The 16,601-nt window shown below is 56.3% G+C and overlaps 2 protein-coding genes across 9 annotated transcripts in view; one reads left to right on the top strand and one right to left on the bottom strand.

The window, feature by feature from the left end:
• Positions 1-6: 6 nt before the first annotated feature.
• On the top strand, positions 7-5,651 carry UNC119 (unc-119 lipid binding chaperone). Its single transcript, XM_014461571.1, has 5 exons — positions 7-80; positions 3,653-3,766; positions 4,252-4,354; positions 4,515-4,687; positions 4,934-5,651. Exons 2-5 carry the CDS (start codon positions 3,718-3,720, stop codon positions 5,044-5,046), a joined length of 438 nt encoding a protein of 145 aa, XP_014317057.1. The 5' UTR covers positions 7-80; positions 3,653-3,717; the 3' UTR covers positions 5,047-5,651.
• A 5,326-nt stretch (positions 5,652-10,977) lies between these two features.
• Positions 10,978-16,601, bottom strand: part of FOXN1 (forkhead box N1) — a 28,318-nt gene continuing 22,694 nt past the window's right edge. For all 8 annotated transcript variants that reach the window (XM_006095521.3, XM_014461566.2, XM_014461570.1 and 5 more), the window contains 3 exons: positions 14,945-15,152; positions 14,276-14,767; positions 10,978-12,476 (listed from right to left, as the gene is read on the bottom strand). In XM_006095521.3, coding sequence (XP_006095583.1) covers positions 12,166-12,476; positions 14,276-14,767; positions 14,945-15,152 — 1,011 coding nt within the window. In that variant the 3' untranslated portion in view covers positions 10,978-12,165. The remainder of the gene's footprint in view (positions 12,477-14,275; positions 14,768-14,944; positions 15,153-16,601) is intronic.

The raw sequence follows: 16,601 nt of genomic DNA, 5'->3' as shown, positions 1-16,601 counted from the left end.
CCAGGCCCCAGCCAGGGCCCTGCAGAGGAGGCAACCGATCGGGCCGGAGGACGTGCTGGGGCTTCAGCGGATCACGGGCGGTGAGCACCGGCGAGGAAGCCCCGCCGCGGGAGGGAGGGGGCCGTGGCGGCGCGCGAAGCCCCGGCTCCCGCCCCTTTCCCATCCTCCCCCTGCCTTCCCTCCCCCACCGGGCACCCCTTGCCTGAGTGTCCTACCTTCTGCCTCCCAGCCTGAGGTCTCCATGTCCCCCCTTCCCCTGATCTCCTGTGCCCCCTCCTCTCCCTTTAGAGATTTATTTCCACCCCCTTCCTTCCTTTTGGAGTCCATCCCCTTTTCCTGTGGTGGATGGAGGTGGGGCAGCAGCTGAAACTGTGACCCCTTCCCCATGTGGTTTTTAGAACCTTTTGAATCCTTTCTCTGCAATAATGGGGAGGAGGCTGAGTGCAGTGTGTCCTCCGCCCCCAACCTCGAGGCTAGGTAGAGGCGGAGTCACTTAGGTGGCATTATTAAGGTCTCCCTGGCCATTAATGCCCTCACCCTGGGTCCCCCAGGAAGTCTCGAACCACCCCCTCCCAGGAAAGGACCTGAGCAGGAAGCTTCAGTTGGTTGGGTCTGTGCCCTCTTAAGGGAGTAGGTTAATGCCCCCCCTTCGCCTGGACTAGGGCCAACTCTGGAGGCCTAGAGGTCTCCACGGTGGTTGAGTTTCTGGGCTGGACTGCCTGGGTTGTCCCAGCTTTGCAATGTAATGGACTGTTTGGCCTTGGGCAAGTAACGGGGATAATTCCTCAGAGCTATTGTGGAAATAAATTCTCTGGTTTTGCACGGTGCCTGGCTGTGCATGCTCTGTAAACAGGGCTCTTTTATGAGTAGTGCTGAGGGCCCCCAGGACTGCTGATGGCTGCTGCCTGGAAGCAGACAACTGAGCATTCAGAGCAGGAGAGGGGAGTCACCAAAGGCAGGGAACAAGGACTAGGAAGCCTCACGGCAGAAGTGGTGGCTGAGCCTCAAAGAATAGAAGGCGTTTGGCGAGGCAGTGGCCTTCCACTCGGACCTCACTCATCAGTAACCCTGCCCTGGCTCCCTCTGTGAGCAACTCTTGAGGCCTCTCCGTGGGGATGGGGGGCGTGGGTGCTGGCATGGATCTGAGCTCTGGAGCTGTAGGAGCAGCAGAGCCCAAGGCTACCAGACAGAGCTGGGGACGAGACCGTGCTGGCAGGTCTAGGCCTGTACATCTGGGTCCCTAGGGGACCAGCTTCTCTCTCCTCTCTGAGCCAGGCAGCAGCCATTGCTGGCTGGGCCCTCAGAGTGCTGAGCGGCCTTGCCCAAGCAGGCAGTTGTAGTGAGAGGGGGTCTGGACCACTCTGATGTTGGTGCCAGCTGGGCTATAATTGACAACAGCAGTATTTAGGATTCAGGTTAGCGGTTGGCTCTGGGAAAGAACTTCCTTATAGGATGATCTGTTCAGGTCCTAGGTAACTTTAGAGGTTAGTTTGCACCTATGGGGGTATGTGGGTTCCAGCCCACATGCCACCATTTGTCTCCTAATTTGGAGGAAATTCATAGCCTTAGAGATGGGGCATCTGTGGGGGAGGGAGGGAGGGAGGGAGGGGCTTCATGGGAGCTCTTTCCTCTATAGAAGCTGAGAATAGGGTGCCAGGGCTTTCCATCCTGGCCCCTCCTGGTCTCCTCTGACCCTAATCACATAGGTCTGAGGTTTGTGCCTCCTGGATTACTGAATCCGGCTTAGGAAGCTATTTGTGGCTGATGGGAAGGGAGCAGTTGTGTTCTGAGCCCTCGGCCACTCTTCCCCTTCTCTGGCCTGACCCTGGGTCCCCGGCCTCACCCTTCCCTGGCGAAGGGAGGGGGTGGCTGTGGTGCCCTGAGCCATTGGCATCCCCGTTCCTCACTTCCTCAGAGGGGTTGATAGATTGAATTTGCAGTAGAAGAGACAGACTGAGGTCAGACCGCAAGAAGTTGTTTCTAAATGAGAGGAGAAGCTCCAAAAGTTGGAGAATAGAGGAAGGGGGTGCTTCCCAGCACCTTCTTTCTACACCTCTGGACTTTCTGTGACAATAAGGTGTGTACAGGGTGAGGTAGGGGCTGCCCACTGCCATTTCCTCTTTCTGCCTTCTCCCCGCCATGGGCTCTGGTGAGCTGTCCAGGGCTCAGGCCCCTTCCCAAGCCTATGTAGTTTCTGCTGGACCCCAGGGTGCCAGGTGGATACCAGGAGGGCTTCGTGGAGGGGGCTGGCCCAGGCTTGGGGAAGAGAGAACAACTTTACATTTACTTCCTCTTTCTGCCCCAGAGGAATAGGAGGTGCCCCCGGGGCCTGGAGGGTAATTTCCGGGCCTCTTGGGGGAGGATGTGATGCTGTGCAGGCTGACAGAGCCCCTCGCTGCACCTCTGCTTCTTCCTATTTGTTGCCCGGGCGTCCCTGAGCACTTGCAGTTGCTGCAAGCAGTGAGGGTTGGATGAGGCCCTGGTATTCCTGAGCTTCCTCAGGCGGGGCCCACCACTGTTCCTGGTTCCTCTTCTGGGTACTGAGGGCTCCCCTTAACGCCCCCTGCACACCCTCTGCTGCACCTGCCACACCCTCTTCCTGTCCTCCCTCATACTCTTCTCTCTGGGAGTGGCTCAGAGCCAAAGCTGGGTACATGACCTTTGAAGGGGTTCCCTCTGTTTGCTAAGACTTCCTCCCATTTGGAGATCAACAGGGGATGGGAACAAAGGTGGCTCCCTTCCCCCCAAATTCCAGGCTCTGGGTTTGAGTCAGCAGAGCTTTGGCTAAGCTGCTTAGGGGAGCTGGGCTTGTATAAGCTGCTTATGGCGATAGGAGGTGACCACGGGTGAGGGGAAAGGGTTGAGGAGGAACAGGGAAGGGGTTGTTCCTCTGCCCCAGCACTGCCCAGGTCAGGGGAAGTCTTGGCCTGACACACATAGATGTGGCGCCAGGGATAGCTATGTGGTAGGGGTGGGAGTATCCAGAGAAGGACTGGGTCTCCTGAGGCCAAGTTGTGTCACTCCTTTTATTTATTTTTATTATTTCAGAGAGGAAGGGAGAGGGAAAGAAAGAGAGAAACATCAATGATGAGAGAGAATCATTGATCGGCTGCTTCCTGCACGCCCCCTGCTGGGGATCAAGCCCACTACCCGGGCATGTACCCTTGACCGGAATCGAACCTGGGACCCTTCAGTCCGCAGGCTGATGCTCTATCCGCTGAGCCAAACCAGCTAGGGCTGTGTCACTCCTTTTAGAGCGAGGTTTCCCAAAGCAGGGCTGTATCTTCCCTGTCATGCTGGGGGCTTCTTATGAGATTGGAGACCCGTTTGGCTCAGGGTCACCAAGCCAGCCCTGGCAGAGGCTGGAATAAGGGCCCTCAACGCCAGGGTAGGAGGGAAAATGTGGGGGAGGTACCTTGTCTGCCACCCTTCTCCGCCCTGCCCCTCCCTGTCCCCAGAGGCCACTAGTTGGAGATGTTTGTTTCCCATTAGATCCCAATGACCAGCTATGTCTCCCCCACACAGTGGGGTTCCTCCAGGGCAGGGGCTCAATTCTCTCTTTCTGGAAGGCAGTGACTTTAGGGACCAGAGAAGTGTAGTTAGTCCGGGGTCCCACAAAAGCTGAGCTGGAGCAGCCACCTGTCTCCCCTAGACTACCTGTGCTCCCCGGAGGAGAATATATATAAGATCGACTTCATCAGGTTCAAGATTCGGGACATGGATTCAGGCACTGTCCTCTTTGAAATCAAGAAGCCCCCAGCTTCAGGTGAGTGGCTGGGTGGGCCATGGACAGAGGGAGGTGGGTGCGAGCTGTGAAGTGGGCTGCCCAGGGACTCCTCAGGCCGCAGAGGGGTCAGAGCACAGCTGGGACTTGGACCCCATCATTCCCAGGAGTCATCTGGCAGGGGGCCTCTTCTTTCCCTTCTGCTCTGGGATTGGACATTTTAGGACAGTCCTGTCCCTTCAGTCCCTGCCAGCCTGCCCTCTGCAGGCCTTCTTGGGAACTGCAGTCCTGGCGGCCCCAGGCCTTTGTGTATCCTTTGGCCCTGGGAACCTCAGTTGAAAATTTTGACCTGTTGACCTAGAGCTCCCAGGTGGGACATTTCGGCCAAAGGTCTGAACCCTCAATGTGCATCAGAATCTCCTGGGAGTTTTAAAACTTTCTGAGAGATGGGAGCCTTGGGGTGAAACCCGGGATGGGCACGGGCCCCAGTCGGAAGCCCACTGAGCCCCAGCTGGGGTGCATTACAGAGCGGTTGCCCATCAACCGGCGGGACCTGGACCCCAATGCTGGGCGCTTTGTCCGCTACCAGTTCACCCCTGCCTTCCTCCGCCTGAGGCAGGTGGGAGCCACGTGAGTCACTGGGCCGGGGGGGTAAGGGCTGGGGGTAAGGGGTGGGGTGGGAGTGAGCCCTTCCTGCGTTCTTACTGAGCCTCTCTTAGGGGCAGTCTGTCCTGAACCTGGCCGGTTGACTTCAAGGCCAAGCTCAGCCCTGCCCCCTTCTCTCACTCAGGGTGGAGTTCACGGTGGGAGATAAGCCTGTCAACAACTTCCGCATGATCGAGAGGCACTACTTCAGGAATCAGCTGCTCAAAAGCTTTGACTTCCACTTTGGCTTCTGCATCCCCAGCAGCAAGAACACCTGCGAGCACATCTATGACTTCCCCCCTCTCTCCGAGGAGCTGAGTGAGTGGGCAGGGCCCTGTGGGCAAGGGGACTCAGAGACCAAGCTGGGGGGAGTGTGGCCTCCCCCCCTTTCTTCCCACCCTGGGTCTCCTGTGTCTGGCACCTGTAGGGACACTCAGGCTCAAAGAGGCTGGGGGAATTCTTTGAGGTGGTTTAGCTTGTCCCTGTCCCATAGTCCTGAAGGCCCTGCAGGGGCCTGGCTCTGGCTCCTGACCTTTGCCCCGCCTGGCTGGGGCTCTCTTGCAGTCAATGAGATGATCCGTCACCCATATGAGACACAGTCTGACAGCTTCTACTTCGTGGATGACCGGCTGGTGATGCACAACAAAGCAGACTATTCCTACAGCGGGACGCCCTGACCCCCCAGCTGCCTCCTACCCCAGGAGGGTCCTGGGCCCTCCGCTGTGACTTTCCAGTGCTCACTTCTCAACCCCAGGTCTTCTGCCTGGGAAGTGTCCCAGGGGCCCTGGACCCTGAGTCAGTGTTGGGAGGGAGGGTGCCTGATGTCCCCGGCCCCAGTCCATAAAGCGCATGGGGCCTGGCATCTGGGGTGGGATAGGGTGGTAGGGGGGCTGTTTGCCTCCGTCTCCAGGAAGGCCTCGTATGAGAGGAGTAGCCGGAATTTCTGGACAGCCTAATTGGGCCTCTTGGGCCCAAGTTTCAGAACAGGGTTCCCCTACCCAGACTGGGTTCCCCTACCCAGACTGGGTCAGGCAGAGACCCATTCTTTGTTTCCTGCCCATCACTGACAGGCCGTTTAGATTTGTAAATTCGCAGATGAAGATCTTGGCTGCCAAGACTCCCAAGGGGGTTTAGGCTCTGGCCCCAGCCCTAGCCTCCATCATCAGGGGCCAAGATACTGCCTGAGGTGTGGGAGGGATCGGCCCCGACTGCCACCTGTGCTAGGGGCTGGACCAACTGTATATAGTTTTCAATAAACTCTTTCTCCTTTTCTGTTCTCTGATTGTGGGCCAGCATGTGTGTCTGTTGGGGAGGTGGGGAGGAGAGTGGAGCAGGCTATAATGTGGTCCCCAAGTCCTCTTGTGCCCTAATCCTCTTGGTACCTGGAGTCAGCATTTTAGTACATGTTGCACCTGGAAAGGGTTTTTCCTTTGATAAAAGAAGGCGATTCAGGCCCTGAGAAGGGGAAGCTTTAGGCCAAAGTCATAGCCAACCCTGACAGAACAGAGGATGGGACAAGGGACCCCAACTTTAGGATGGGAGGGAAGGTATGGGGAGGTGGCCTTGTTCTTTACCTTACCTTCTCTGACCCCCTGAGGCCACTAGGACCCCTAGGTTGTGCTTTTCGCCCTCATCAGAGAGGGAAGGTGGACAGGGCTGTGACTAAGAACTGGAGGGCTCTTGTTTTAAACTGTCTTGGGGAGCCCCCTGGACTGGCCGTCCTACATATAACACTGCCCCCCAGCCCTACCCCTCCTTCATTTCCTTAATGGAGAAATTTGAAGAACTGAGAGGTAGGTGGAGAACTTATCTCAGGGTTCACATCCTACTGTTCCAAGCACAAATTTGGATATGCCTGGTGCTGAGGAGTTAAATCTAACCCCCGCAAGACCTACACGCACTGGAATTCAGGTGGTTCCTGTGGAGCCCTTGCTGGGGGCCAGGACCTGGGCTGGACTCTGGGAATTCTAAAATGAGTGAGACACAGGAACAAATACCTATCCCTAGAATAGGATGGGCTGGGCATATAGGGAAGCAAGAGTCGCCTGCTTGGAGGATTCTGGGGAGGAATCTTGGAGGAGGCAGCGTGGAACAGCTTGAGAACTCAAGACAACTTTGACTGGAAGAGATGGGGAGAGCATGTAGGCACAGGGAACAGCATAAAGGAAAGGTCTGGAGGCAAGATTTACCAGGTATGTTCAAGAGGGTGTATTCCTGATGTGAAAGGAAGACAGATCTGTGCAGCCTTGTTCAGGCATCGGGGCTTCTCCTGAGGAAGATGGGGGTTCATTGAGGAGGATGACCTGGTCCGACTAGTGAAGGGTGGATTGGAAAGAGTGAGACTAATAATAAAAGCTAATATATATTGAGTGCCCAGCCCAGGGCTGGGTGCTTTAGATGTGTTAATAGAATGCCCACAATCAGGCCCAGAGAGGTCAATTTGCCAACGTCACAGTTAAGTGCTGTCAGGATTTGAACCCAGGCAGTGTGACTCTAGAGTCTCTGCATTGAGGATGCACTGAGGAGGGTGTGCAGGAATTTGGGTGAGAGAAGATTGGAGAATTGAAGGCAACCTGACTTAGGTCAATATCCACGGAGATGGGGAGAAATAGATGAAGTTGAGATTTTCAGGGCTGGTGGTTGATTGGATGAGGGACTTGGAGACGGAGGAGTCGAGGCTGCATCCCTGGTTTGTGACCTGCGTGTCAGGGTGAATGGGAGTGTTGGTACTGGGTGTGGGGACCCAGGTTGGATCACGGCGGGGGCTGGTGGGAGGTGATGAGTTCGGGTTGGGGCCTGATGAGGTGTGGCACAGATGTCCTGGAGGAGGTGATCTAGAGGAGACAGGACATGTGGGCACTGAGATGAGGAAGGGGGTGAGGGCTGGAGATGGTGATGCTTGGAGGTCATTGGTCACTAGGTGATTGCTGATGCTGTGATGGTGCCTGAGATGATGGGGTCCCCATCTGACACTACTGGTGTTTAGTGAGCAGGGGCCAGAAATGCCAAATGTCCTCCAATTAACGGGGCACTCAGTGCTAATAGTCCACACCCCCAACGGAGGGTCACTGAATGAGAGCGTGCAACCCCAGGGGAGGCCAGGGAGCTTTTGAGAGCAGGTGATGGAGACAGGAAGAGCAGCCAGAGAGGTGGGCACGGGAGCCTGTTTTAGAGGAAGTTATGTTACAGCAAAGGGAAGAGAGAATTTCACCAAGAAGCAGGTGGTCAGGAATTGTCACAGAGGTGAAGGGGTATGGTGGGGCCAGGGGTGATTTGAAGATGAGGCTGTGTAGGTATAGAAGTATTTGGAGTTGGAGGTGTTGTTTATGGGGTTACAAGAGAAGTTATAAAAGTTATAAAAGCCCTAGCCGGTTGGTTTGGCTCAGTGGATAGAGCGCCGGCCTGCGGACTGAAGGGTCCCGGGTTTGATTCCAGTCAAGGGCACATACCCAGGTTGTGGGCTCAGTCCCCAGTAGGGGGTGTGCAGGAGGCAGCCGATCAATGATTCTCTCTCATCACTGATGTTTCTACCTCTCTCCCTCTCCCTTCCTCTCTCAAATAAATAAAAAAAATATATTTTTTAAAAGTTATAAAAAAGGGACTTTTAGGCCTACACAGTGTCAGGAGGGAGGACCCTCTCTTACCACCTGATAATAGTTCTCACTGCTCCTGCTAAGTCAATTGGGTTGAAGTTCTGGATTGGGCCTGCTGCACTTCCACCTCCAGACAGGGAGGGAGGTCCCTGGGAGGGAGGTCCCCATCCCTGGAGCAGGTACCAGGTTGGCACTCACTCAGAGAAGCCTGTATCCCTTGGCCCCCTGTCTCATTTAAAAAATATATATATATTTTTATTGATTTCACAGAGAGAGGGAGAGAGAGATAGAAATATCAATGATGAGAGAGAATCATCGATTGTCTGCCTCCTGCACACCCCACACTGGGGATGGATGGAGCCCACAACCCGGGCATGTGCCCTGACCTGGAATCGAACCACGACCTCCTGGTTCATAGGTCAACACTCAACCACTGAGCGACACTGCTTGGGCCTCCCTGTCTCCTTTTAAGTCTTCATGTCTCTGGCATTGGTCTGGCTGCTAAGGTGCAACTTGCTGCATTTAGTTCCTCGCACTTTCCTTAGGAACCTAGGAGATTCCTGGGCAGTAGAAGGAGGAAAAAGATGGGGGTGGGATGGGGTGGGGTGGGGGGTGCAGCTAGTCTGATGAGTGGGTGACTTTGAAGGTTGATCTAGACTAGGCTGGGTCTGACCATGCTCAGATTCTGTCTCTTTGAAGTCAGCCAGAGACAACGCTACCACTGGGTTGAGCAGGAAAGCCCAAGTACTAGAGCAGTGGTTCTCAACCTTCCTAATGCCACAACCCTTTAATACAGTTCCTCATGTTGTGGTGACCCCCAACCATAAAATTATTTTTGTTGCTACTTCATAACTGTAATTTTGCTACTATTATGAATCGTCATGTAAATATCTGATATGCAGGATGTATTTTCATTGTTACAAATTGAACATAATTAAAGCATAGTGATTAATCACAAAACCAATATGTAATTATATATGTGTTTTCCGATGGTCTTAGGTGACCCCTGTGAAAGGGTTGTTTGACCCCCAAAGGGGTCGCGACCCACAGGTTGAGAACCGCTGCACTAGAGGAAGACAGCCTGCTCGTGCCACCCCTGGCCTGCAGGGTGCACTTTGGGACCGCCACACCCGCTGTGCAATACTGAGAGGTGTCCCTTCCAGCTGATGAAGAGCTGTTGTCTTGTGCCCGTGCGTGTGCCCGTAGGGCTTCCTCTCTAGCCTGGCCCAGCCCCTAAGAGCCACCCTCCATTTCCCCACCATCTGGCACCAAAAGTCAAGGGTGCTTGACTTTCTTGTGTGTCATGGACCCCTTTGTTATTGTCTACTGAAGCATATGGCAACACGGTTTTTAGGTACATAAAATATATTGTAATCCTATATTTTATGTATTGAACACTATACATAGACACCTCTATCTATATCTATTCTGAAATACCTGTAATGTAATATGAAAACATCTATGGTTTCTCTTCTTAATGGCAAAGTCACAGCTTCTGCTAAAGCTACTGTGCTTGTTGCTGGCATTCACAATCAAGGGAAATGCTAAATTTGAGGTGGAGATGAGTAAAAACGAAGGTGTAATTTCTTTCATTGGACCCATGAATTCTAACCAGTTTAAAACCAGGTGTAGAGCCCCTGAACAAAAGGGATCATTTCCCCCCAAGGGTCTTCCAGACCCTGCATCCGTTCAGACTGTTGCTCACCCTAAAATGGTGGTTGAACGCTTGGTGTAAGGTGGCCAGCAGAGGGCAGCATATGAGCGGGAGTGTGGGCTCAGCTCAGCGAGGCACTGTTGCCCAGTTTTAAAAGTCTAAGGGCCAAGCCTGGTTACAAACAACAACAACAAAAGAAACTCCCAAGTCCAATCAACTTGCTACCTGTCTTAGCTGCGTGGGGGCCAGTTCACTCGTAGGTGTGATGAATGGGCCCATGGCACAGAGGTCTGACTGAGGAGCCCTGGAGCTGTCCTCTGCTCACCAGCTAGGCTGGAGGTGTACAGTACGTTTGTCTGAGGCCCCAGGGTTCGGAGTCTGAGGCAAGGAAGCAGGTCCCAGTAAAGTTCTCTCATGAAACACTTGCCTTGTTCTTGGGGGCTTGGGCATTCAGACCCAGGCCTAGGGTTGGTCAGAACTGGGGGGTACCATCACCTGGGGGCTTGACATTGACCCTTCACCCCCTCCTATACAGCCAGGGCTGGGTGGGTCTTCCTCTTGGGTGTACGGACTGGCCATGCTTCCCCCACTCCTCACCCTACCCTATCCCTCTAGGCCCGGACCCCGCCTTAGAGCCTCTTGTGGGAAGGTACTGGTGTGTCTCCGTACGAGATCTGCAGAGCTGTCCTCTGGGGCAGGCAGGCGATGTTGGCCGGCCCCCAGGCCTGGCCCCTGGAAGAGCTTTCTAAGCAGAGGCCCCACCTGTGGCTGTTGTAAGACTGAGGCTCATGCGAGTGCTTTTGGCTCCTACACCTTCCCATCCCTGTTCAGGCAGAGTGGGGGGCTGCCTCTCAGGCTGCCCTTTGGTGACAGCAGCCTGTCTGCAGGTGGCAGCTGGGAGGTGAGCCTAAAGTGGGACGGAGTAGGCCCCCGACCCTCCAGGGACCATCCTCCAGGGCCAGCAGTGCATAGCACCCGGCTATGCTCTGATCATGTCACCTGTGGAACCCAGAGCCCAGCCAGGGAAAGATGGGGGGCAGGAAGGCATAGCCTGGACAGGGAAGTGACCCCTTCTTGTGCGAGGAAATGAGGAGAGTGGGTGGATCTCAGAGGGGGGACAAGGGGAGGGCATCCTCTCCCTCCGGGCAGGGCAGCTGCTTCTTTGCATCCCTTTGAAAGTTCACCTGGGAAGACGCTCTGCCCACATTCCCCCTCATCCTCTCGGCTGGTCAGAAAGTCCTCCCAGATGCTTCCCAGTCCTGAATGAGGGTGGGGGGAAGTCACAGGCCCAGGGCACCTACAGTCAGTGCGGCCTGACCATTCTCCCCAGGGAGAGAGGTCCAGAAAGGAAGGCTCGGAGCTGAGACCACATGGCACTTGCTTTATTGTTCCAGGGCAAGGGACAATGGCAGGCCATCCAGGGATCTGCCTGAGCCTCTCCTGAGGCCAAACTCTGTGGGTTCTTGTAGTCTCCAGGCCCAGGGTAGGCTGAGGCTCCCACGTGGTGGGGGTTGGGCTCCCAGGTAGGGCCTGGCGGGCAACAGGGCCACGCCCCCAGCTCCAAGGGCATCCCAGGTCTGTCAAGCAGTCAGAGAGAGGGGACATGGGTGCTCCCCGTCAGCCTGTGCCAGGCTTCCCTTCCCTGAATGCCCAGGCTGCCTCAGGCGGTTGGAAGTAATCAGTAAGCTGGGGCCTAAACTACATGAGCTTATAGAGAAGGAGTGAGACCGCAGTGACTTGGAGGGCCCTGCCTACACCCAGGGCTGGGAGGAGAGGACACTTTCAAGTTTCCAAGGGCAGGGGCTTTTCCAAACACTTTGTGTAGGAATTGGGCTCAGTTTGGGCCTGGGGTGGACATGGTCCCTCCTGTGTGTCACCCTGGGGCTAGACAGAGCATGTGCTGAGGATGGGCAGAGCCTGGCAGAGTCGGTGCTGCTAAACAGCAGCCCCCTGGGGAGTCCCCGGGCAACTTGGGGAGAGGAAGGCTCCGTGTCTCCTCCTCCCTCACAGGCTGCTGGAATGAAGATGGGAGAATAAATACCTCGACTTCGGGGAAGATCATGCCTGGAGGGGGCCAGGCCCAAAGAGAATGTGGGCGTCAAAATAGTGGTCAGGGTGGTCTTGGGCCTGCATGGAGGTCACCAAAGCTCTCAGCTGCCCCAGAAAGCAAGTCAGGCTCTGTGACGTAGTTCCGGTTCCTCAGGATAGAAGGCGTGGGGGTGGGTGTATGTCTGAAGGACAGTGTGTACGCACGGGCACCGGTGCAGGGAGGCTTGAGTGTGGATGAGTGAGAGCGGGTGAAATTTTTTGCCCAGACACTTGTTCTCAGGGGCTCTGAGTGAGGAGCTGGCACCGGGCAGCAGAAATGTGTGAGGGGTAGCATCCTGGGTGGTGTCTCCACCCCCGGCTATCAGCTAACAAACAAGTTGGCTTCGTGGCAGAGGGGACAGGGAGAGTTTTCCTTCTTTGACCTTTAAGGTGAGCCCGATGTGGGCGGCCAGCGGGGACCTCCAGGCCAGGCCAAGGCTGGAGCTGCTGCCGGGCATGGCTCATGCTAGGGCCATGGGCTTGGAGCTGGGGCTGAGGTACACAGAGGGGCCAGCGGGGGCCGTGGGGGGCGGGGGCTCCAGCTCCATGAAGGCTGAGTAGAGGGTGGTGAGGTGCAGGTCACCCAGGGCTGCCGAGCCCCCGCTGCCTGGTGATGCCAAGTCACCCGCCCCACTGCCTGTCTCTCCCAGACAGGGCCCTGGAGGGAAGCAGTGGGGAGGTGGCGGCATTGCAGATGATGTCGGGGATGAGGTCACCAGTACCAAGGGGTCGAGGGCCAAGCTGTCATCCTTCAGCTGTTCCCACAGGTTTCCTAGTGGGGGGATAGAACAGGCATCACTGGGAGGCACCCAAGGGGCCCGTCTGCCCCCCACCCCGTCTCTCCCATGCTAAACAGAGCACAGTTTGGGTAACATTTGCTGGGGAACAGACCCTGGCACTAGCTGTGTGACTCCAGGCAGTTGCCGAACCTCTCTGACTCCTCCTCCCACGTGTGGTCTAAAAGCCATAGCCCGGATGACCGTGTGGCTCTCTTTTGGGAGGTGGAGAGGGTTGAGGATTTGAGAGCTGCCTATTGGAAGGGTTGATGCAGGTACTGTGCGCTCCAGGGTTAGCCTGGGGAGGGAGCCCCAGGAACTCTTCACCCTGGCTGCTGCCCAGGCTCCAAGGAAGGAGGATCTGCAGCCCAGACCACGGATCTTCCAACAATGCACTGCTCGACCCGATGAGACGATGAGACGATGAGACGGCTGGACTTGCCTCCCTGGACCTCCTCTACGGCAGGGCCCAAGGGACAGGAGCAGAGCCAGGAAGCGCACCTTACTCCGAGGAGAACTAGTGCTGCGGCCTCACAGCCTTCTTTATGTCATGTGACCTGCATCCTGGCAGGCCAGGCCCTGGCGACTGCCCTGGGTATCTGGTGGCAGGAGGCTGGACTAAATACTGAACTTAGTTGTCCGGGTTCCAATCCCAACTCTCCCTCTTTCTAGCTACGTGACCTTGAGTACGTTACCTAACCTCTGTGCTTCTGTGAAATGTGTTTAATAATCCCTCCTATCCTGCAGGCCCATATAAGGAAGCACATGCAAAGCGACTAGCGTGCTGCCTGAGAGTAGGGGTCAAGTACATGTTCATGTCTAGAGCTTCCTCTGAGGCCGTCGAGCCTGCTTCCCACTTCTGGATGGGGGTGGGGTGAGGATCTAGCTTCCTAAAGCCTGTACCGTCTCCCCACCAGACTGGGAGCTCTCGGAGGGCTGGCTGCCTCCACCTGCTTGTGGATATTCCCATCCCAGCGTACGCAGGGGGTCGGAGGCCTGGTTTAGCACAAGCCACCAAACCTCCTCTGTCCAGTACCAGGGCCTGGGGTGCACTGGAGTTCAGAGGGACACATCTGGGGCTGGTCACATGCAGAGACAGAGCAGACAAGATGGAGTGGAATGGATAGAACCTCCCCCCTGACTCCTACTCTCAAAGCTCTCCTGGACCTGCTTGGTTCTGAGGCTTTATATTTTTCTAGGGGAACAGATCTCTTTCCTTTTTCTGCATTAAAGATGAACTCAGCCTGGGTGGTGTGGCTCAGTGGTTGAGCATCGACCTATGAACCAGGAGGCCACGGTTCAATTCCTGGTCAGGGCACATGCCCGGGTTGCAGGCTCGATCCCCAGTAGGGGGTGTGCAGGAGGCAGCCAATCAATGTTTTTCTCTCATCATTGTTTCTATCTCCCTTCCTCTCTGAAATAAAAAAATATATACTCAAAAAAAATTTTAAAAGATGAACTCAGAAGATGCAACTAGTTCTGGGAACGTTAGGACTATCAGTCGCTCACAGCCAAGTATGGAATGAAACACCAGGCCCCTCCAGCCTACCCAGAGCTGAAAGGAGTTTGACGGTGGGGTTAGTGGGAGCACATTCAGAGGCACCAGGAGGGGGACAAGGGCCTTCCTCTTGGCCCCCTGACACCCCCTGTCTGCTTTGCCCCAGCCTCTCTGCTTCAGTGCCTGGACACCTGGCAGCTCGCAGGCTGCAGCCTGGAGGCTTGGAGGGGATGGGCCACCCTGCCAGGTGGACCTCTCCAGCTTCATCCCACCTCCCCTTACCCACCCACAGCTCACCCTGGAAGTCAAAGTCGGTGAGCGAGGGATTGATGGCATCCAGGTCCGTGCCGAGATCTCCGTCGGGCAGCAGGGTGTCGTGCATGGTCCTGGCTGGGGAAGGCTCAGCCAGCAGCTTGGTGCTGTGGCTGGGTGGGGTGTGGGCCGGCAGAGGCGAGTCCTGGGGGGTGCCTGGCTGGGCCCGCAGCTCAAGGTGACCATCTGGCTGCGGGAACAATGGCTGCGGAGGGCCAGGAGGGCCCAGGCCCGGTGAGAGGTGTGAGTATGTCTGCCCATAGCAGGAGGCCGCGTGGCCCCCAAGTAGGTCCTGCAGGGGGTTTTTGCCAGGAATGGGGCCTGGAGCTGGGTGGATTGAGTGCAGCGGCTGGGAGAGCCCAACTGGAGGTGCCAGGGGCTGGATGGGGCCTGAGCCTGCCAGCCCAGGGGGTGGGCAGCCCAGGAGTGGGGTGCCCAGCTTCTCCCTCTTGTCTCCAATGAGGCTGTCCAGCTCTTCTGAAAAAGCCCAAGAGAGAGAGGGACACCATGAGACCTCCCTTTCCCCACAAACCCCCCCCAGCCCTGGAACGGCACGCAGGCCCTCTCCTTACTCAGCAGTTCTCCTTTTTCAGTTTCCCTCTCCCCGTTTGCTCGTGGGAACCCTGGCCTTCCCTCACAGCCTGCCTGCCTCACCTGGCTTGGCCATGCTCTTGCGCACGGCTATGGGGTCTTTCCTCTTCCACTTCTGCAGCTCCTCCTGCATCTTGTCGATCTTGGCTGGATTGAGGGCCCACAGGCAGCCCTTGCGAGAGGAGCTTCCCGATTTGTTCTCCACCTTCTCGAAGCATTTGTTGAGAGAGAGGTTATGGCGGACAGAATTCTTCCATCCGTCGGGCGCCGTCTGCGGGGGCAGAGCAAGACCAGAAATGAGGCCGGGATCAGGCAGCCAGAGCTGGCTCCGGGTCTGGGCTCCAGAAAACTCCTCTGTGCACAGAACTGCCGCCCACTCTGGGGCAGCCCAGGCTCCGTTCCCTTCAGTGGTGGGGGAAGGGCTGCAGGAACCTTGACTACAAGTCATTCTCACCTAAAATCTGCCTTTCTCCTACCCAATCCTGGCTGACCGCGAGGATGGTCCAGGTGACTCATAAGGGAGGGCCGGTGGGTGCTGCAGAGGCCCAGGCCTCTCCCGCACCTGGAATCGGACCACTCCCCATGGGGCTTGGAGCCTGTGCTTGGAGCCCTTTGTGGAAAGGGAACTCACTGCTCTGAGGCCTCTGGTGCCAACTTAGGAGAGAGAATGAGGGGGAAGCTCTGGAATGTTCTTCTGGGTCGGCCCCATCCCCGCTGGGGCAAATGTGGGAGAGAAGAAAGCTGGGTGAGGTTGGTGTTTGGGTGTGTGCACTGTTGCACATCTGAGTTTTGCTCTGTGTGTGTATGAGCTTGCACATGTCCCTAAATGTGCCTCCCTGGTGTGAGCTTGTCTCCTGGGTATGAGAGTGTGAGGCTGTGTCCCTGAAGATGAGCGTGTGTGAGAAAGTCTCTGCTGTGTGTGGGTATCTGTGATTGCATGTGTACGTGGGTGTGAGTGTTCACATGCGTGTGCCCGAGGGGGCGTGCCCTGGTGGGGAGGCCAGGCCTCGGGGTGGTGGTGCTCGTGCCAACAGAATAAACACCCATTAGGAAGCCTGGTCATGTCACCAGTGCAGTAATTGTGCCCAGGGAGTGATGTAAAAACCATTAGGCTGACTCAGTTGGGTGAGAGGCGGTGGCGGGGGGGCCGGTAGGCACCCGCAGTCCTCCTACCTCCAGCTCAGTTCCAGGTTCTGTGCGGGTCCTGGGCCCAGCAGGGGTGACTGTGGATAGAGTTTCTGCTCTGGCCAGTGGGGCCCCTCCCCCTTTCAGGGCCCAGTTTCTGCTTAATGAGGGGCGGCCACTCCCTCCTCCCCGGCTCACTTGCCCCAGGGAGCAGCCAGGCTGAATCACGCCCAGCAGAACTGGGCTCTGATGCCAGCGTCACGGCAAGCTGCTGGCAGGAGCTACAGAGTTTTTCTCAAGGGCAGCTGGCCTGGGCAGGGTGCTGGTTGAGATGACCCCCCTACCCCAAGGCTCCTAGGGTCACAAGGAAGAATTCTTGAGCCACCAGATCAGTCATCTGGGGATTCACCTTCAACTCCCATGACAGTCCCTACTAAGAGTCAAGGCTGTGTCGTCTGATGGGCAGAGTTAATGGGCACTGGACCCTTTTATAGCCCCATAAATCTGTGAATTCAGATGCCAGGGCAGCTCCCACCCCAGCCACTTCCTGTTTGGAAGAAGGATGGTCAGCACTAGCAATTATGTCCAGTGGCTG

The sequence above is a fragment of the Myotis lucifugus genome, unplaced genomic scaffold (assembly GCF_000147115.1).
Source record: "Myotis lucifugus unplaced genomic scaffold, Myoluc2.0 scaffold_157, whole genome shotgun sequence".
NCBI lineage: Eukaryota > Metazoa > Chordata > Mammalia > Chiroptera > Vespertilionidae > Myotis > Myotis lucifugus.
Note: the sequence above shows the minus strand (reverse complement) of the source record. Positions and strands in the feature narration are given on the sequence as shown.